At 36.3% G+C, this 22587-nt stretch overlaps 1 protein-coding gene across 4 annotated transcripts in view; it reads right to left on the bottom strand.

Annotated features, from left to right (window-relative positions):
* Window positions 1-570: 570 nt before the first annotated feature.
* Window positions 571-22587, bottom strand: part of fstl5 (follistatin-like 5) — a 144384-nt gene continuing 122367 nt past the window's right edge. For all 4 annotated transcript variants that reach the window (XM_046850423.1, XM_046850425.1, XM_046850424.1 and 1 more), the window contains 6 exons: window positions 18218-18244; window positions 17740-17858; window positions 13484-13633; window positions 9685-9792; window positions 9095-9219; window positions 571-3392 (listed from right to left, as the gene is read on the bottom strand). In XM_046850423.1, the coding sequence (XP_046706379.1) occupies window positions 2690-3392; window positions 9095-9219; window positions 9685-9792; window positions 13484-13633; window positions 17740-17858; window positions 18218-18244 (1232 nt within the window). In that variant the 3' untranslated portion in view covers window positions 571-2689. The remainder of the gene's footprint in view (window positions 3393-9094; window positions 9220-9684; window positions 9793-13483; window positions 13634-17739; window positions 17859-18217; window positions 18245-22587) is intronic.

Genomic DNA, 22587 nt, shown 5'->3' with positions numbered 1-22587 from the left:
CCTTGTGCCATATGCATACACAGTACCCCTTTAGAAAGTCTTGTGAAGATCTTGTGGAATCCATGCATTAAGGGTCAGAGCAGTTTTGATGGCAGAAATACAACCAATATGATTATAGGTAGGTGGTTTAATGTAAAGCTGATCAGTGTTAACCTATGACTTACAGGCATCTCTAATGTTGTAGCTGGTGTTATATATAAAAAAAAATCACTGATTTCTGACCAATCAGAATCGAGAAATCATCAGCGCAGTGGTCTAGTTCTACAGCGGTCCATTTTGTTCTCTTCCATTCGCTGTTTTACTCTCGACTTTCCAGTGTACTTCTTTTAAACCACCGTTTCTCATTGTGTTAAATAATGGAGGCATAATTAAAGCACTGAGCCGAGGTAATTCCCTTGAAAAGACGCGAGCGCGTTCATTAAATTTCACTGCAGTGTTTGACGCAACGTTCTGGAGAAAATTGTGAATTTAAAGATTAATGCAGCCTCACTTGATTGTTCCATTTGAATTTGTTATTATTTAAACTCATGGAGGAGAAAAGAAAGAAGCTGAACCAAAGTTTTTTTTTTTTTTTTTTAAAGTTATAGGCTTTATTCAGCTGGTCAAATGTCAAGCGTGGTTTATCTACATAAATAACAAGCACAAAAAAATCAATATACGTGGCTACATGGCGCTGAAAGGTCTGGATCAGACATCGGAAAATGCACTCAGTGTACATCGGTGTAACATAGAACAATGCAGTTTTACAAAATAGTGAAGTGGGGAGGTCAGAAATCTGAAATAGTTATGAGGATGACTTTTATGAGGGAAAACCACAGCACATACACCTTTCTGCTATGTACAGAAATCAAAAGCCACAGAGAGCAATCTCTTGGTGTACAATAAAAAAAAAAATCATAATAAAAAAGGTTAACATAGGGGCCAGAAATAGTATTTTAGGTTGTTTTTACACTTGCATTTTTGGTGAACTCTGAAAGCCGTATTTGAAATGGAGAGCCAATCCCTGGTCATGATAAAAATGAAAAAAAAAAAAAAAAGAAAAAAAAAAAGGGATGATTCACATCGGGTATGGAAGGTTACCCCTTTCTACTTCAAAGCTTACTGATGCATTTCTTTCTGTTTAAAGTTCGGGGATGTCTGCGAGAAGGGAGTTACAGTACAGTTGCTATGGAAATGGCTCCCTGTTTGCAGGTATTCCTGCCCGACCACATGCAAAAACAAGTCCAGATACAAACTTGCCACTACCGTTTTGCAAAGGTGATGGATGGAACTGCACAACTGACCTATGGATGGAAAGAAATTCTTCAAAAAAGCCCAAAGTGTCAAAATGCCCTTAAACCAAATTTGGCAAAACAATATTTAAGTTTAAATACACAGGGAAACTAATAATAATAATAGTAATAATAATAATAATAATAATAAAAGTCCAGTTATTCAAGCACATATAGAATTAATGCAACAAAGTGACCAAAGCTCAAGCCAAGCACAGCCTCCTGGTTTGAGTGTCAGTGAAAATGCATAGACTCTGGCCATCTAGGAGATAATTCAACAATCACGTGCACACGTCTTTATGCTTCCTGTTCACTACACTACGGAGGTTTATCTCAAGGATCTGTTGAATCGGTTAAATCTCCACTTACTTTAGATGCACCCTGACGTACGAAGCTCGTCTAACCGAACACACTACACCAATTTACACACTGTAGAATTAATTTTAAAGCCAACTCTATAGCCCCGGTTTGTAAAACAACAGCGGTCTCTTGCCCTGTCCCTAAACTCAGCGAATGTGTTACATTCTGCAAAGAAATAATCATCCTTGAGGATCATGAATAATCTAAACAAACAATCCACCAGAATTAATGGATTTTCTTTGTAAAATCCAAAATTGCCTACAATATAGCTTTAAACCTGAACCTGCGCACTCTTCACCCGAGTCTCTGTGATGTCCAAAATGCTAATTTCGAGATTTAAATCTGCTGTTCTGATTTTATAATAGACGTCTTATGGTTTGATGTCTCGAAGCGAGTGGCCTTTTTTATTTTATAAAAATGATGAGGGGTTTAAAGGTTTGAAATGTAAGTATTACCTTTTTTTGCCACTAGGTATCAAATTTACAGAGGCTGTTATCTATTGTTTAAAAGGGCACCATTACTTAAAAAACAAAACAAAACAAAACAAAAACATTCTATTTGCATGAATGGTCCTTCAAGGCACAGGAAATATATCGTGGGCCCAACATTCACGTGGTTGTGTTTTAAGGAAGGAGGGGAAAATAGTATCAGTGTTACAAATAAACATACATTTGCCTCTAAGTATATATATTTTTTCCAAGAAATATAATGATTTTTCACTAATTCAAATTTAATTAGCTGGAATATTTATGTATTAGCTATTTTAGTGTCTGAAAACGAAATGCTCTCGTAATACATTTCTTTCGCTGCTAGGGCTAATTGGATCTAATCAAAGAGTAACTAATAGTGAGCTATTTCACGTACCCAGTGCGTACAAAAACAAGCATATGCCACTCTACTTTTAAATAAAGTTTCCTTATCTGATACAGTGTTTTTTAGAACAGTCAATTTGGTAATTTTTCATATTACTTGAGTAATCTCGCTCAATAAATTAAACACAGACCAAATTCAGTGCAATTGTATTTGTTGGTTTCGACAAACAAGCCTTTTTCCATGGCCTAGGCCTCCCCCACCCACACCACAGTGTTCCCCTTGGGCACATCAGTGATTTCGCAGTTGAGCTTGTCCAGCCATCCATCCAGAATGAATAGTGAACTCTGGGAAGGGGTCATGAGGTACTGTCCGAAAAGGCCGCTCGAGGTCATGACGCGGTTCTTGCGGTTCCAGCGCCACTGACTCCACGGTGTGGGCAGCTTGAGGCTCTTAATCATTTTGACATTGCCAGTGCTCAGTTCGACATACAGGGCATCTGTTTGCTGCCCCGAGCTACCAAAAACGTTGTACTGGTGGATCTCGGTGAACGAGGGCATAAAGGCCAGGTCTGAGAGGTGCAAGTTGGTGTGGATGTCAAATGGTCGCCCGATTTCGCCACGCACTGAAATTGACTGCAATCGCAACATACCATTCTGGTCGTCCACGCTTACTAGGTAGTGACCATCGGGTGAAACGTAGGGAGTACCGCTTACATCACTGTTAGGCCCGATTACATTGTCTGTTACACTGTCGATGATAAGCTGAGGACGCACTGCACCGGTTGAATCTGGATGGCAGTTGATAAAGTAATAACCCCCCAAGTGGGTGTAGGCCAGAGATTGTGGAATGCAGTCATACTCCTGCAAGCTGATGTTCTTCACATAAGACGTGGTCTCCAGATCTATCTTATGCAGTGCTGGCTCCTTTTTATGGAGGATCATTCCAAACCTACAGGAAAGGAGACATTTCTTAGGTGATTTGGTTCTACTTAAACATGCACAAATCCCCAAAACAATTCTTATTGTAAATTCAATTATTGATATAACCTTGATACGGTTCATTTGCTTGTAAGAAGTGCTGCTGTACTCATAAGAACTGTCCTGTCATCCTAGAAACTTGTCAGCACCCATACTTCTGGTTGCCTTTAATAGAGGCTGACCGATTAATTGTTTTCGCAGATCAATTGGCACCGATAGTTGTTTGCTGGATAACTCGGCTACCGGTAAAAATCCATACTTTTTTCTTGCTACCTGTCCGCTGTCATTAGCGGCCTCTAGAGGCAAAATTACTGATGACACATGCTTTTTTATTTGTACGTGAGACTGTGTGCTGCATAGTGAGCACTATATTATATTTATAATTTATTCATTAAAGGATTATATTTGTGAATTCATATATTGATATTTTTTTTATTTGGCACATTTTTATAATGTTTCTTTTTATTTGTAATAAATTACTATTTTATATGGAGGGATGTTTGTTTTTAATCCAGTATCCATTTTAAAACCTATTTTGTTTATCGTCCAACCTAGCTATCGGATTTAATCAAATCCACTATGAGTTGACCTCTAGCCTTAATAGTTTCCTGATGAACACAGAACCCATCACCTGGATGATAATGAGTTCCATTTTGTGTTTTGAGTCTCGTTTATCTCCAGATTCCTTTCTCAAATCTTAACCAATTTTCACTGTTATTAGGTGATCCAAATTTGTGACAATATCTACAAAACCTAAAAGCCTGGAATACCTTGCAACCCTTAAACACCAAGTCAGCAACAGTTTATGAAGAGTAAGTTTTAACTTTTAATGTCCAAATTCGATAAAGCTCAATGAGAGACACCTGCAGAGACATAGATCTACCCTCAGGCTTAGCAGACTGCTGTGTGCTTTTCAATAACTGTGGCCAGTTCTGGAGTGAGTCGCACAAATCAGATCATGAACTGACATACCCAGTCTAATAAGCAGAGTGTGAACCTTTAGGGGAGAGAAGAACTCACCAATTAGTTTTACTGCCATATCTTCAAGGTTTTTTTTTTTCTGGAAAGTGCCTGAGCTTATAATGGAGTTGGGAAGTTTTTCAAAAAATCCAACATGGCTACTAAAAAAATGCCCTGCCATGTCAGGCAAAAAAAAAAAGAGAAAGATGGCAGTATGTCAGGAGCTGATAAAACTCAATTAAATCTGAATGGCTTTTGATCAATCCGGCCATGTACTTCAGACCTGCTGTCATCCTGCTGATATAATTTTCTGTAAAATGTGCCTGCTGAATTGGTCAGACTGACATTAAGAGTCTGACTCAGTGATTGGCTGGTGCAATCTTTCTGTTAGCAGTTTAAGCCAAGAAACATGCGTGCTACAATTCCATAAGTATAGGAGTTTACTTCCTGTTGTAAGAACATACGCCAAAATGGCAGTATGTTCCTCAAGCAGACTGCAATGATTTCACAAGTTCTTGTATAGACTATTGGAGAATCTATTGGTACATGGCAAATGAAAAGATTTCAACGATCCATTCAACCCAAATATAAATTCTGTATCAATTTCAAATGCAACACATAAATTTCACAGTTTCATATTGCTCTTCTTTTTGCTACTAATTATTTTACAACATGAGTGCATGTTCAGAGAGTGTATGCTAGTGCATACCTCCTACCTAACATATGAAGCCATATTTTTAGTAGTTGTAGCTCATGTATCAAGTCAAAAAAAAAAAACACAGTCAAACGTCTATATGATCTCACAGACATCCACGTTCGTGTAGTCTTACACTGAGGAAGGGATGAGGAACAATTCAATTTTCAGTTCAATTTAGCCGTATTTGTATAGCGCTTTTAACAACAGACATTGTCCCAAAGCAGCTTTATAGAGATAAAGAGGTTATAAATTTGGAAAGAACAGTAAAGGTTTAGTGTTTATACGTTTGTTCCTTATAAGTTTATTCTAATGAGCGAGACAGTGGCGACTGTGGCAAGGAAAAACTCCCTGAGACCATATGAGGAAGAAACTTTGGGAGAATTCAGACTCAAAAGGGAAGCCATTTTCATCCGGGTGGCACAGATTCTCAAGAATAAAATAAGGAGTGGAAGAAGAAGAAATTATGCCTGGCTGTATTTGTAGCCCCACATGAACAATTATGTTGATGGAACATGTATATTTTTGCCACCAATTATTCACCACCAACTGTAGATCGTTTTCTGGATGCATTTATTTAAATGCATACCTCTCTGTGATTTTTCACATCAGGCTCCTCACAGCATTCTTTTAAAATTAAAGCTAATAAGAAAACATGCTTTTGTTGCTAGACTTCTATTTAGAGCATTTGCTTTTTTGAGCAATAAAGAAATGAAATTGACTGATGGGGGAAAATACATTACTCATAAAAGCCTGACAGGATTTAATAAATAAGTATAGCAAAGACTTGTGTTATTGAGAAGGTCTGAAGGTACTCTACTAAAGAAATCTGGAGGAAATTGTTTGAAATTGTACCATCAATTGCTTTCATTATTTTTAAAGACCCTGTATTGTATAAGTATAAATGAACTATTCATGTGACCTGAAATACAGTCAAATCATTTATTAAAAAAAGATGAGGAATGTACAGTTCTCGTGTTTTTATTTATTTTAATTTTGTTTTTATTAGAAGAGCGTTATTTCAACAAAAATATGATAATTGGTGATAAAAAATATCATGAAATATGAAGAAACCGCTATCATTGTGTCATAGCTTCCATTCTTATTATATGGTTGTGTATAAAATAGCACTTGATCCAGCCTAGATATTGTTATGCAATAAATCATTTTAATTGTAGACTGATATATAAAAATGAAATGGTCAAAATAATGTCTAAAGTAAAAAGACAATGATTAGCCGAACACTGCATGTTTGAAGCAAACTCCATTGTACTTTATGTATTGCTGAGATCCAAATTCTGCATTTATTTTTATTTAATTAAAATATTTATTTATTTAATTATATTCATTTTTGTGTATAAAATTGAAAAGAATTGTCTCTTGCTTATAAAAATTTGTCTTGCAATTAGGTTGCAACTTTCCTTTCTTTGTAAAAGATAATAAGTATTGTTGATATTTAACAGGAAACGTATGGTGTTTAGCGTCGAATCAAGACTGCATGTAAACCTGGTCATGATCTGTGTATACATCTGGAAAATAATAACTGCATAGTAAATAACATTTCCACTTTCTACCATATTATTATAACAAACTGTGGTTAGGAAACCATTACAATCAATTAAATGTATGATTTAGGTCAAAGATCATAACACAGATGATATAATATTTAGCAGTTTCCTATTTTCTTGAATAATCATCAAGTTTCTCTCAGTTCTAAGTGATTCTCGATGTTTCATTCAGGAAAGGCAACCTGGTGAACCTTGTTGGAAGGAACCTTCATTTTGTGCACTGTCCTCATTTAACATGGCGCTAACCTAAAGCGTCAAAACACATTGAGAAGAGTCAGGAAGAAGACAGCTCTGCTAAATGTCATCACACTTAAAATTTATGACGTTTTGCCAGACGCCCTTTACCAGAGGGTTAAAGGCCTTCTCAAGGTCACAGCAGTTGCAACTTGGTGGTGATGGGATTTGAACTCATGTGACCTTCTGATCAGAACGTCTAAACCATTGAGCTTCCATTTCCCTGTATTTTAAAGGTATAAAGAGCACGGTGTTAATAAATATTTAAATAGTGTTCTGAAATTGATTGGTATATTATCCAGGCTGCATTTCCACCTGATGCCTATGGTTTCAGAAATAGACCCTGGATCTACTGCAACCCTGATCAGAAAAGGCGTAAATGATCTGCAACTCTTTTTATTTGGGCATGTTGCCCTGTCATATCATTCACTTGCCCTTCTTAATCCTGCATATTACTTCCATATGGAAAGTTTTGCTGCTTCATAAGAACTTGTGCAAAACATTATGAGAAGTAAAATGTACAGCACTGATTGGATCTAGTCATTTATTTTGCTTGCTGGTATATTCATTGTAATGCAGCGTGCCCTTGTCTTTTTTTTTTTTTTTTTTTAAACCATACCTGTGTTTTGCTTACCTAAGCTTATTCTACTTCTACCTCTAATCTTAGCTTGCTTTGACTGTTATAATGGTTTTGCCAGTGCTTTAAAAATAAGGCAAAATAAGCACAGCATGTGCTGCTGCCAGGTCGTATTTGTTTCACACTGAAGACAGAACGTAACATTAGAATTAGCGAATAATAAAGTTAGTCATGTTTTCATTTGAAATCTAGGTAGATTTTATACATAATATATTTATCTGTATAGATATTGAATTGAATTCTTTTTTTTTTTCGAGCTTACATCATTTTTTGTCGCTTATTTATCATTAGCATGATATCGGCTCATAGGCAAACATCCATCCGCAGCAGAACAGGAGACAAGGTTTAGAGCTACACGTTCAGTAAATCTTCTTCATCCTGGATTTAATCAAATCAAATGAGATCTTTTATTCTCAGCCCTTGTTTACTCATGGTTTAAAATCTGCACTCTTGCGGCTGAGTACCGAAGCTTTATCCAAATGCGAGTGACTTCGAATGCGTTATATCAGATAACATGGGCTGAGCGTCATTCTGTCGGTATGACATGAGCTAGCGTGTGAGCTAGCGTGTTAGCGTATGCTAATACTGAATTAGCATAATTTCTCTCTATGTCCTGATGGACTGTTTGTGCTTATATAAGTTTATTTATACGTTTATTTATGCTGTTTATCAGATATAGCTTTACATAGGATTTCAAAGGCAAATGTCCTTCACTAAATCATTTATTTCCCAGTAGTTAAGAGGTTTTTTAGCTTTAGTGATATTGTCACCCATTAAGCCACCATGCTAAGCTCTCAGTGCTGCTACGTTTGCACACGTGGCTTTGACCTGCTGATGTTGCTCCATTTCTTAGATTTTTTTCCATTGAGTTGTCTATCAATGTTGGACTCTTGGTTTCAAGATGCCCAAGCAATTATTAATGCCCCAGTGACTCATTAGCTAATGTGTAATATCACACACACAAATGAGGTTAAGGGCACGTGAACTGCCCATAGAGACGAAACCGTATCTTAGATACAATCATCACATTTTCAGTCCTATTTCCAGTCTTCTTTCTTTTTTTTATTTCACTTTTTTTCATCTCCTCATCACCATCACTTAGTATTTCTTCACCCCTTTTCATTAAGATGCTTGTAAGGGATGTTTGTTTGACACTCCTGCTAATAATAAGCTGAACCTGTTGTAACTTTGGAAGCTTATGTTTTCTAAAAAAACCTCCCCATAAAATTCTCAAAGCGCAAATCCCACAATAACTAATACAGTCCCCATATTTATAGACGTTCCATAGAATGTTCTTGCATCCTGGTATAAACCTTTCCAAAGCCTTTTACTGACTCATGACCTGATGGTTGTGGACAGAATATTCTAATGTGGGCATGGCCTGAAACTGAACAAGCTCCCTTTTCCTTTGTTTTATGTGTACTAAAGCAAAGTGTTTATGATTACAGCAGCAGATTATATGTCTAGAGTTTCTACAGTATTTACAATAGTGAGAATATCCTCTAAATCTTGGATAAGACTTTCTCTATGCAGACCACAGATACACGTGTCTCACAGGACAGTCTATCAGGCCACCATACCTGATATGGTTAATGATGAGGCTTGATGGAGGGATGAAGAAGTCATCGACTCGGTCAAAGCGGTGGCCCACCGGTGGTGTGTGGATGGTGTGATGGGACGTACCACCACTGGCCTGCTTGATCACCTGTCACACAACAACACAACCATATGCCATTTTTCTACTGGAGTAGTCGTTCCTATGGACATGACAGCGGCATCTAATGTAGCGCACACGGACCTTTGAGCAGCGGGAAGTTCATCGCTCATGGCTTTATTTCTAGCTGTAATTTGAAAGAAATCTCCACAGGGGTTTCCTTGTATACTGATTCAATCATGTTACATCGTTTGTGGATGGCCTGAAAATGTCAGCAGGAATTGTTCGGGGACTTAGAGGAGGAGGTCGGGAGCTGCGTGTGAGAACGGTCCTTCTCTAGTTCAGGAGCCGCCGTTAATAAGACATGATATTCACTTAAGCGGGGCTGAGTGACAGATGCAGATGGCGGCAAAAGATCTTGGGATTTTGCACACTTGTAAATTTAATTTGCATCATTAATACTGAGAGTAGAGTCACGTAAAACGTGTGTGCGTATGTGTGTGTGTGTTTTTTTACCTGAAGTGTTGGGAAGTTCTTCTCCAGATCCCCCCAACTTAGAACCCACACTTGGTCATGTGATTTATCGTAATGGAGCTTCACTGGGACTCGGTCTGTGCTTACAGTCTGTGAAAAAATAAAAATAATAAAAATGAGTGCAAACTAGTTTTTTTGTTCTGAATTTATTGCAATGAGTCTTAACATGATTCCTTTTTCTATTTCACTCTAATCATAAACATTCTCAGAAGCACAAGTGGAAAATACAGTATTTACGGTAACCCACTTTAGTATTGGTAGTAAGTACGATTTTGAACATTTAAGGAAAATATTTGTACACTTTTTTCGAGTAAACTTACAAAGAAACACTACTGTATATACTTCAATGTATTATTGAATTATTCTCAGGCTGTAAGAAGCCCTGTATCATCCGTTCAATCTGTTTTTTGAAATGATGAAAAACAGAATAAATAAATAAATAAATAAATAACGTTTATTGCTTTTTTCCATTTTATTTCCGCAGGCCAACATTTTCCATTTCCTATTTTCAGTTCTTCATAGTAAAATGACAAATTTGAAAAATGGAACCTGTTTCAAGGTCAGCAGCAGGGGAATGAGGGGTATGAGGATTTGACCACGGAGGACACAAAAAAAAAAAATAGATAAAAGATGTTGTAAAGATGGCATCATTGAACTGTATATGAATGTCAGAATTACTGATGGAATGATGCACACCAACATGCCTGGTAATCTGTCTCAAATCAGTGTAGAGGAATGCTGGGCCATGAGCAGCCACAGGCTTTCTGAGAAAGGAAAAGTGGATGATATTCTGCTGGAAATGAAGTGAATCTGTTGAGCCCGCAAAATCATGTATCTTCATTTATTATATTGGCCACTTTATTTACTTGGTTTTGGGGGGTTAGACCAGGCAAAACATATATAGTTGTATAGTACAAATTACACTAAATTTCCCTAGATAAAAACCTTTTTTTTTACACAAAAAAAAACCTTACTGTGTAAGTTGCGATTGTAGATGACAGAGCTCTTTCTCCAATTAAATTATTTCAGAGGACAGAGTCTTTTTTTTAACGTTGTATGTTGCACTAAACAAGTCCGAGGTGTTTGCGTTGCTTTTCCACAAATTAGGTTTAAGCAGTTTTGCCATTGCAGCCTAATATTTAAATACATTTTTTTAGGCCGAGTTTTTGCTAAAATAGAAAAAATTGATTGTTTTAAAACATTTTTGTGAACTCATTGACCAGTAATTGGCTATATTTTTATTCTGTTTTATTTTACAATTTCCCCTTATAAAGATTTGTTTCTGTTTTTTTGTGTTCCATGTATTTCTAAAAAGTTCATTATTGATTTGTTAATTTGGTGCTAACACCCCCTTTTTACCATCGATTTCAATATTTTTATTAATTATTAACTACCCAGCAAAAAAAATACAAAATAAAAGTCTAGGAGTGTCAGTGCAAAATATTAATTTAAATCAATGTTTAAACAAATCCTTTCTGTTTGATTCAATTGAGACAGAACCAATACAGGCCCGTGCGTCTTATGTATTTTAGATTTTTTATTTTTTACTTTTGAGTGAGAAAGGTTTAGTAATACACCTGTAAAAAAAAGTAAAAAGTAGGTCTGCAATCGTAAAGTATAACAGAAAATGTACAGGGTGAAATTATTCCAGAACCAGGACTGAAAAACACTTCACATTATCACTAATGGAAATGCACTAGCACGGTCCAATGCCTTTACAGCTATAATACAATTTATTTCCAAAGGTATAGATATATATGATTTTTTTTTAGGAAGACCATCATGTTGTAATGGTTTTCTAAAATTGACTGCTCACTGTATTTTTTTTTCGGTCTAGATATACTGTAGGTGCATCCTGTTCACAATACGATATATAGACACGTTCACATTCATCTTAAAGCTGTTCAGTAGTGTGGAGCTTCATAGCAAACCACTCAGGATCTTCCACTGTAACCCATGTGAATCATATCTTCATGAAGCTGGCTTTGTGCACAGGAACATTGTCATGCTGAAACAAATTTAGGTCTCTTAGTTCAAGTGAAGGACAAAATATATCTAAAAAAAAAACAACAAAAAAAACCCCAAAACAAACTCAGTTGGCTGGAAGTATCAGGTATCCCAGTACTTTTGTCCACATTATATTTTGCGAATTTCACACACTACACGCTTGATCTGGACAGTTTTAGAGATGATTATATTTCAAATAGTGAGATAATTCAGATAGAAATATTAAATGTACTGTATTAGATGCAGGCTAATTTGAGAATGTACAGGATTACAGGATTGATTGGAAACCAGAACGAAGCATTGACATTTTAAGCAGGCTGAAGAAGCATGAGGCTTTGTTGACACAGCCTCGAATCCCTGCTTATACCGTCATCAGGGAGAACAGATGTGCATGCTGTGTTTCAGTTCCTGTCTCCATCTTTAGAGGATTAGACTGGCACGCTGACTCTAAACTTCGGCCAGGTGACGTTGCACTGCTCGGAAATCTATTTTTTTTCTGTCTTTTATGTATAAAAATATCTCTGATGTAGTATATTTAGAAGTCAAATGTATAACTATATCTGTTTATAGTTTTGAACAAATATATAGAAAGCCTCACAGTCTCAGCTGGCTCAGGTGGCTAATTAGCACTGGCTAATCTGAGATAATGAAGCCAAATCTCCAGGTGACTACATAACAAGCATATGACCCCAACAAGAGGCTTCCTGAAGTCTCCAGGGGAGGCCTGGCAGGGAAAGAGATGCCTGCTGGCGCCAATCGGAGCGTTAACAAAGACAGAAAAGAAGATTTATCCATTTGACACACCCACCAGATTCTTTCCAGCTTCCTGCCATGCACGACTTTGAGAAACATGCAGACAAAACCTGGACGCCAACAAATCTCCGGATCCACGGTCTCGATTGTCATTCTGTCGCTGACCTGATGCCAGTTTTTATAATTATTAATTCTCAGAAATATATATTTCTATATGCATTCTAATGTTTTCCATTCTCAATACTGCCACATGATTGGCTGACCATATAACATATTAGATAATCTTTATAATATAAATGCACAGTATATACAATATGTATATTATATATCAATCATAATAAAAATTGAAGAGTGAGAAGGTGCAGCTAGTGTTCCATCTTTCTGGAACTTAAACCCTAGTCACATAGTTCGAGTGAAGAGAAAATGGAATGCTACCACAGCTAAAGAGATCATATACATCCGCTTTTGGTAAGAACCACAAAACACTTCCAATATAGTGTAAATATATAAAACACATTTATATACATGCCTTGTATTCAGAGCAAAATCTGAAAAAATGTTCCTCAAGGGCTCCTTGGATGTACTTAAGTGTTCTTTGTTTTCTACATGCAAGACTCTTTGAAACATTATATAAAAAGTTTTCTCCTTAAAGAAATAAAGCAATGTATAGAAAAAAAAAGATTTGAAGTGTGTATTGCTTTTTGCTTTATGCAAACAAGCTTCTCAGTCTGTCTGAGGGAATTTTTTTTCGTTTCCATTATCATTGAAGACGGGATACAACGTGATTGCTTTGAAAATGAAATGCTCGTAGTGCTTGCAAAAATCGAGTAAAAGCTCGGCTTTTCTACTTGCAGCACCCGGAAGGCTGACGTAGCCTAAATGGAACTCGTCAGACATTATGACATGTCTGGGAGAGCTGTGTGAAAAGAAATGTCTATGACTCTTTTCGAGGTGTCTGTTTATGGATTATGTGAGGAATATGTGTGGCTCCAGTCGCGTACTTGAACGTTGTGTAGCTTACCTGAACAGCCTTTTGGGTTTGGATATCCACAATGAGCACTCTGTCCAGCATTGGCTGGGTGACGTAAATAAACCTATCCTTGACATTAACTCCTGAAGCCCAGACACACTTCTGAACGTTGTCTCCATCTATTTTTGGGCAAACTTCCTCCTTAAGAAAGAACAACAGACCACATTAATAAAATGTACATGATCTTGAGATTTATTTAGCTACACAAATATGAGCTCTGCTGTAAAGAACAAGTAGTTTAAAAAGTCTACTGTATAGTGAGGTCTAAATCTTGTTCTTTAAGCCTCCTGTGAGTTTAATAACTGAAGTGATTAGGAAGATTGGTGCTCTACCCAGAAGCTCAGACCAAGCTGTACAGTACTGTACGTACATATTTTGTACACTTAAATAAGTTGAATTTGTAAGAAGGATATCAATATCAGAAAATTCAGCTTGTATGGGTACGGCTAATGCTTTGCAACAAGCGTACTGTATGCTAAGAGCATTTTCACTGATGGTAAAAGATTTGCAGTCGGTACATTTCTTCTCAATTCATAATCCTTAATCCTTCTTAAAATGGTTAACAAGGGTACATTTTCTAACTTTACTCTGTTATGGTCAGGCAAATGGCAAAAAAACAGAGAAAGACCCCTTACACACAGCATACAGCCTGGTGAGACTTCTTCCCTCTGACAGATGATACAAACTGATCAATACAAGGACTGCAAGAGTCCAAAATAGCTTTTTCCCAGGAGATATTAAGCTTCTAAACAACCTCTCAAAACCCCAATCTATACTGGACTTCTTAATACTTTTTTACTACTACTGTAAACTATCTCTATTTCCTCTACTTTGTCCAATATCATACCCATGTGCAATAAAAATACCTGAACAATCACTGCACTATAATGTCACTTACTGTCATGTTTTTTTTTTCTTGGTCACCCACTTGTGTTTTTTGTATGTCTTGTTCACACTGGTAGACAGTAAAAGAGTAAATGTTACAATCCTTAAGCAGCTTTTCTGCATATCTGTAAGTATTTCCAATCAGGGAGACTTTTACTTTAACTTCACTACATTTCATCGTTCAGTTGTTCCTTTTTCTTATTTATGAGTGAATCTGCTCAAGCAGTCAGCAAACCATCATTTAGGGGTTGAGCGTGCGCTCTGTTTTGAACTTGTTTTGATTGACGCTTGTCGGTATCTACTTAGCACGAGTATACAGTTCAGCGTCAGTTCAACAGCAAGCAGAACATTTGGAGAGAAATAAATGATGGAAGAAACTCCTGACTCAAACTCACCACAACATTCACCACAATAGCATTATTTTTTATATTATCTTATCTTATCTTATTAGAACCCACCGAACTAAAGTAAACAGTTCAGAGTGATCCCTGAGCTAGTTTAAATATAATTTACAGTAGTAACGACAGTAGAGAGTCAAAATTATTGACTGTACATCTACAAAGAATACAAAGCTTGTTACTATGGCTGAAAATATCGTTCAGATCGTGTAACACTCATCATGTGTTCTGGTCTTAACCTTGAACTCAAACACTCTTACATTCTGAAGTCGAGATGCAGCTGCCGGTGATAAATGATTCATGTTTTAACTGGATAAAATGATTGGAAGAATGGGAAAGAAATCATCAATTATTGCATGTTCTGTGAGTGCTGAGCGCAACTGGATCTCATGCAAAATTCATAGAAATTCTAATGAGCGAAAGAGAGACTTGGACCAATTTCATACAGTACAAGTAAAGAAAATTCTCAATTACTGAAATTCCCACCAGTCAGGCTTACCTTAGGAGTTCATAGCCTTTTGTATGATTATGTTTGTTACACTGGTGTAAAGTACTTGAGATACTGTACTTTGTTTTTTTACTTGTAAATGTTATTTTCTAATTTTTCTGAGCATCAAAGAACTAACTTTTAGTCTCTACTCAACTACACTGATGATTTAATGTACTTTTACTCTATTATATTCTAATTGACAATGATGGTGACCAATTACATTTTTTTCAACCATAAATTAACTTTTACCTTATATAAAATTATTTATTTAAATTTTATTTCTCCATTGAATACTTATGGTTCATGTGACATGATACTGTCATTGTATTTGTTAATTGAAGATATCTTTTTAAAACATTGGATTGAACTTGTCTTTCATTTCATTTTAGCATGTTGAAGATGTGTTGATGGTTAATGCAGTGTTGAGATGTACAATTTGATTTGTATTTTAGGAAATAAAACCTCACAAATCACCTGTTTTTTCAATTCAATATATTCAATTTAATATGAGTTAAATACCCAAGTACTGTATAAAGAGTGGACTTTTACTCAAGTCAAATTGGAATTGGTGACTCATAACTTGTAATGGAATAAGTTTTGCAGTTATTTATACTTTTACTCAATTCTGATTTTCAAGTACTCTTTACTTGTCTGGTTAGTTCAGATTTAACACAATTAAACACAAGACACACACGTACATTAATTTCGAGATATGAGTCATATTCAGATATAAATGCTTATATTGTGAGGAGTTAATATTCACACAGTATCAGCTAAAAAAGAGCAACAGAATTTAATCCCATGTCCCTCTCTGATATTTTGATTTAATACTGAAATACTTCACATATTTAGACTGGGGGAATTTTATCCCACTCTTCTTTGCAAAAAAAAGTTCAAAATCTTTCTTATTGTGGGGGATCTCCTGTGCTCTGGTCTCTGTAGAGCATTTCTTAGGTTTTTGATTGGATTGGGGTCTGGGCTCTGGCTGGGCCATTCCAGAACTTTATTTATCCCTTTCTGAATCCATGTCTTTGTTGATTTCAGTCTGTGCTTTTGGTCATTGTCATGTTCAAATGTCAAATTCCTCTTCATTTTCAGCTTTTTGACAGTGGATAGAAGGTTTTGTGTCAAAATATCTTAGTATTTGGTGATAGTTATCTTCCCATTTTTCTTGATAACTGCCCTTGTTCCATCTGAAGAGTAGCAGCCCCAAAGCATGATGCTACCCCCACCATTCTATGTTGTCGGTATGGTGTTTCTTAGCTGATGCTCTGCAATGGATTTGTGCAAACTTCCTTTTAGAATTATGCCCAAAAAGTTCAAACTTGGTCTCATCAGACCATAACACACTGTTCTTCATGGTTTGGAATATTTTAGCATAATTCATTGCATATTCTTCTTTGTATGAAGCGGCTTCTGTTTGCCACAAGCCCAGACTTGTGTGTGCAAGAAGTGACCAGGACTTCCTGTCAGAAATTCCTGTAATTCCCTTAGTGTTGATGGTGGCCTCTTGATAGCCTCCCTGTTAAGTTTCTCCTCATCCTCTCATCAACTTTGAGGGTTTGTCCTAGGAGTACCTCATTAGTACCTTTGAACAATTAAGTCTCTCAGTTTTTTAACAACTCTTTGGTCTATGGTTCTTAGTAGAAAGCAACCCAAACATTCAAGCAAATACTACAGCAACATCTACTTTCATTTGGTTTCAATCAGAACATGTCTGTTACATGTCTGTTGTTATTTAATTCATTACATTTTAAAAACTTGCAATTTTATAAGGGTGTGTAGTTTTAGATCCACTTTATAAATAAGAATTTCATAACAGTTTCTATGTACCATGCCTCCTTTGGCATTAATCTTGCTTATTATTAAAATGCTTTGGTGATTAGGAGTAATAATTTGTAATCTTTTATTTTAACTTTAAAATGACAGCTAAATTAATGAGAGCTCGTATTCAGTCTGTAACTTAAATCAGAAAGACAAGTTTAAATGTACTGTAACTTTAATATTTATGTCAAGAAAGTTCTTCCAAATTAAAATTCATCTTATGCGGGTGCTAAAGCTGAATTACTGGTTGGTTTCGACAGAACTTTAACCTAAGAGTCTGCAGCATTTTAATGCCTTTAAAAAGGCAAATAAAATGATTATATATTACACAAATTTAATAGCTCATTAGCTCGAACAGCAAAGTCATGTAATGTCAACTGGAAATCAACATCTAACCCTCGCTAATACATTGTGAATATATTGTCAAGAGTTTGTCTAGAGAAGTCTCAGTTCTGATAAACAGGTCATCAGGACTAGGCCTTTATTTTAGTTAAACAGAATTGTACTTCAACATATCCTGCTAAACATCTCTCATGAATGTTGTGATTGATTCAGCGAGAATCCCACCAGGGATTAAAACCCGTGGCTTCTTTAGTGCATAGAGGTGATTGAACTGATCGAACGAGCCCTTCTTTAATGCGAGAACTCACCTGCAGGCTGAGGAGCTTCTCACTGGGTTTGATGTGCCTCTGGATCTCACAGGCCACTGGTTGGATCACTTTGATGCCGTCCTCATAAAAAACATAAAACATGTTCCCAATCCCCAGACCTGGAGCATGGAAGACATGCTCCGGTTAGCAAACGAGAGCAGGGTTTATGTTACAACTAGAATTAATGAATGAATGAATGTTAAGCATTACAAAATCGATCTTGATTTTATGATTTAGCTTTTCTTATTAGGAGAAGCAATTATAATTCTACAGCTACAACTATATAACTCTTCTACCAAAACAAAACTTGACAAATAGAGGTAGACTTAAAAATATTAATAATTATTATTCTGATATATAGAAAGATACTGTTGCTCCTTATAATCTTCCTGTTACTTAAAATAAAACCAATAATAGGACTAATAGGATGTGTGACTGAAGAGTAGCAAAAAAAAACAAAAACATGATTATATCATACCTTCTTCTCGCCACAGAATGTTTGCCACTGCAAGAGATGAAAAAGAGGGAAATGAAGAAGTTATTTGTGATCCCTTGAGGCTTTGATGATGAGATGATGAGTACATGACACACTCCATATTATATGTAATATTACTTTTTTAACCATTGCTAAAAAGAGAAAGGAGAATTTGATCATTCTTACAGCTAAAGACTGACCCCATCTAGAGTTCAGCCATCTGGGACCTAACGCATGTACTCAAACAATCTACTTTAACATTATAGTGGCAAGAAAAAATCATTTGGTCCAGCATCTAATCTTATTTCACAATGAACCAAAAATATATTTGCCAGATTAGCATTTATTTACACTGAAATACTAAGTTACACTATATTGTAGCTACAATGTCTGGACAAAATTTTGTTTAAACCTGACCATTAAACTAGTGTGTGCTTTTTGAACATTCCATTCCACATTTTTCCTCTTCATTTGCTGTTATAATAACCTCCACTCTTCAAAGAAGCTTCAGTGGAGATTTTGTGGAAATTTCTGCTCATCCAGCATTAAAGGCTTTGAGTACTAATGTGGGAGGGGAAGCCTGGGGTGAAATCAGCATTCCAATTCATTCCAAATTTATAACAGAGATGTCTCAAGTCTATAACAGCCCTACTCCAGATCTTGAACTCCAAATCATGGAAACCATATCCTCATGGAGCTGACTTGATTTTGTAATTTCATGCTACCACATCCCAAAACATCCTGTACAATTGTGTGCCTCCAACATTGGGGTAACAGGATGAGTAAGGAGAACATATGGCTGGAAAAGTCCCCCAATAATTTGTAAAGAATGTAATTTACTTTTGCTATAAATAAGATCGAATTTTAGCAAGAAAAACTTGTTTGAGTTTGAGTCCACAAACTTTTATATCATATATTGTGTGTACAACACAATGTTAATAGCAACATTTTTATCTGATAGCCAGTACACTGTTACTATACTGTGAATATGTCCCATTAAAAAAAGTTCTACAGAAAACTGTATTACTCACTCCATAATTCATTCTCAATGAACATTAGTCCATTCTTTGAAGCTTTATCACAGAAACGTAAAGTCGTTTCCCTAAACTGTGACAGCTATTATATTTCATTTGTCAAGCCAATGTTCTGCTGCTGAACAGACCTCGTTATCAACAAAGAACTACTGCATTAACGGCAACGACGTCTGACATCTGTATTCTTTATTTGCAATGGCATGCACTCAGACTGCACCGATGTGACCTTGGACAGTATCTCATCTCTCTCATTCTCTCTAATTCAGACCCTGTCTGAGTTTCCCAGCAGTCTGCAAACCAATCTTCCACAATTCTCTTCTCAGTCTATACCCAATGTTGTGCTTCACCCACCACCTAACAAAAACTCTGTCTTCTCTGTTAGTCAAAATGGTTTATAAAAATAATTTTAATATAAATGCTAAATTTGTACATAAATAAATAGGCATTTTCTATTTAATTGGGCAAGATTTAGTTAGATTTTTGCCTTAACTAGCTTCATTAGCTTAACTGTATTTACATAACAGAGATAATACCAATTGCTGCAATGTTGATTTCTCTGGTGTAATTAGTCTAAATTATTATACCATCTATAAACACTTTATAACAACATGTGGCCTTTCCACAAACTGATTAGAAATGGTTGATATGGTAAAGACTTCTCTATGGAGAGGTTTTGTACTCATTTCTGCACGGTATCTCCTGTGTCAGCGGTATGGAGTCAGTTACAGCTCTAACAGGTTTTTTTGCCACATGAAAGGTTTGAAATGCAAGAAGGTTCAATTGTCGATCTTCTACAGAGCTAGTATTGTATTTACGGCATTTGGCAGACACCCTTAGTTAGAGTGACTTACAACTGAGCAGTTCAGGGTAAGGGCCTTGCTCAAGGGCCCATCAGGGTCAATTTGGTGGTGCCCAGATTTTAACTTGTCACCTTCCAATCTACAGTCCACTGGATCAGTCATGATAAGGGACATGCTCAGAGGCCCCAAGGGTGGCAGCTTGGTGATACCATGGCTTGAACCCCCGACCTTCTGATCAGTAACCCAAAGCCTTAACCATTAAGCTACCACCTCCCTTCTGAAGGAAATTAGCAAAAAGCTTGTGTACCTTGGAATCAAATAAAGTGCAAGATGCATGAAGATAAATCAGTATATGAGACAATGTACATTGAACAATTGATAAGAATTTTTTTTTTATTGTCAAACTGTCTGTAAAATATTGTGTAATATAGCAGCAATAATGAGTTACAATCCAATCCAATAAAATAAAATAAAATAAACAGTAAGCTGCATTTTTGTCTCATTAACAAAACTGTTCATAACTGCTCTAACAATATGGACAAAATTTATTTTATGGATGATTGATATCCACATAAAGCTTCTCACTTTAAAGCTGTCAGGAACTTGAACTAGGAGACCCTGTTCCAACATAATGATACAGTATGGTTTATATGGGTTGGATTGGAAGATCTCCTGCTAAAGACCTCTGTCCTCAATTTGAATGTGTTCTGTATCCCAGGATTCCTCACCCGACACCAGTACCAGACTTTACTAACACCCTAGTGGCTATATGAGCACAACTCTGCATAATCAAACTCCAAAATCTGGTGGAACATCTTTCCAGAAGACTGAAGGTTATTATAAAAGTAAGTGGGGATTAAATGTGGAATGGGATGTTCCAAAAGCACATATGAATCTAATGGTCAGGTGTCCAGAAACCTTTGTCTCTACATTGTTACTTTAATATGAATATGTACTATAGAAAATTAACTGAAACTGAAAACAAGCTGCAATATTTAGAAGTAGCAACTAGTCAATACAAAATATTTGAAAGTCCACAGAGTTTTGTTGATGTATGGCACTTGTATATGAAGGTATATTCTACAATATCTTTCCCATCCATTAGTACTGAAGTATTTTCTTCATGTACACTTAGGACAGTTATGGGAAGAAAAAGATGATCGTTAGCTTTTGTCTGGAAGCACACAAGAAAGAACAAGAAATATTACAGCTGTGTCAAAGACACAAAAAAAATGAGTGAGGGGAAACTTCTGCAGTGCGTAGCCACCAGGGAGCGAGAATTGAAAAGATAAGATCTGTGCAAGCCAAGTCTTTTCGAATAACTACTGATGCTATTCATCACCACACAAGGAGATTGGGACAGTTCTGCTCATATACACACACACCTCGTATATCAGCCATGTGTGAGGGGCTACAACAAGGCCGTCCCTTTGGCCTGATCATCTGTCTGGAAGTGAGAAGATCGTTTTTTTGAAGCATTGCCATACAACTTGGCTCCAGCTCTCTCAGGCAAAGATATTGATAATAGCAATGCTGCAGTGAACATTTGTTTATGTGTCACTTAAACCAAACCAAAAGAGCATAGCGGTCGAAAGCAGGATGTGAGAGGAGCGAGGCAGGCCACGACTAAACATCTGGTAAAAGCAAACCAAGAGTCAAAGTCTAATTAGCTCAGCTGAAAAAGAACTAATCATGGCAAGTGCCGTTTTTTTGCCCTTCTCACACTCTGAAGTACATTGGGATTTTGAGACAAAGCAATTCTGTCTGATTTCTTCAGAATGGCTGAGTTGTAATCATTATTTTTGTTTTTAATAAAAGGGTATTATGGGGGCAGGAGTTCCTCAAAAACCTGCAGCCATGAAACAATTTATTCACGGTGTTCTAAATAGAGTAAGAAAAAGAAGTCAAGAGAATTGCAATGGAATGGTTGCTCATAGTTCAACTCTAATCTAGCATTAATTATTATATAAATTTTTAATTTGCACATTTCTTTGCTGCCGTACCAGAAATTTCCCCACTGTGGGTATATCTTAACTTATCGTATCTTATCGATGGTCATTCATGAACGATTCATTCATTTTGAAGGAGTTTTTTTATAACGTGACTTGAAAGAACAATGCACAGAAAACAGAATGTCGCAGTTATTTCTTTACTTCTTCATTTTTCTAGTCTGAGTCGTTCATTCTTCTATCATGTGACTCCCATAGATGCAATAGAGTGCATTACACAGGAAGCAGAATTAAATAGTTGATCTCATCCTCAGTCCTCTGGTTTGAGTCTTCGCTCTTTTATCATGTAACTTCCATGAAAGTGATTAAAGGATTAAAGGAACAAAATGAACTAAAAAGCCAAAAAAAACATTTGAGGACATTCGAAGAACCGAGTGGCGAAAATGATCCGATCTTCCCATCACTAGTAATAATGCATACTGTAAATACATACTAGAGTCACTTAAATTGTGACATGAATGCGCCATTAGCCTACGTAACATTTACTCTATTCAAATTCTCAAAGCGAGAATATACTACCTGCCGAATAA

The sequence above is a fragment of the Silurus meridionalis genome, chromosome 5, assembly GCF_014805685.1.
Source record: "Silurus meridionalis isolate SWU-2019-XX chromosome 5, ASM1480568v1, whole genome shotgun sequence".
Classification (NCBI taxonomy): Eukaryota; Metazoa; Chordata; class Actinopteri; order Siluriformes; family Siluridae; genus Silurus; species Silurus meridionalis.
Note: the sequence above shows the minus strand (reverse complement) of the source record. Positions and strands in the feature narration are given on the sequence as shown.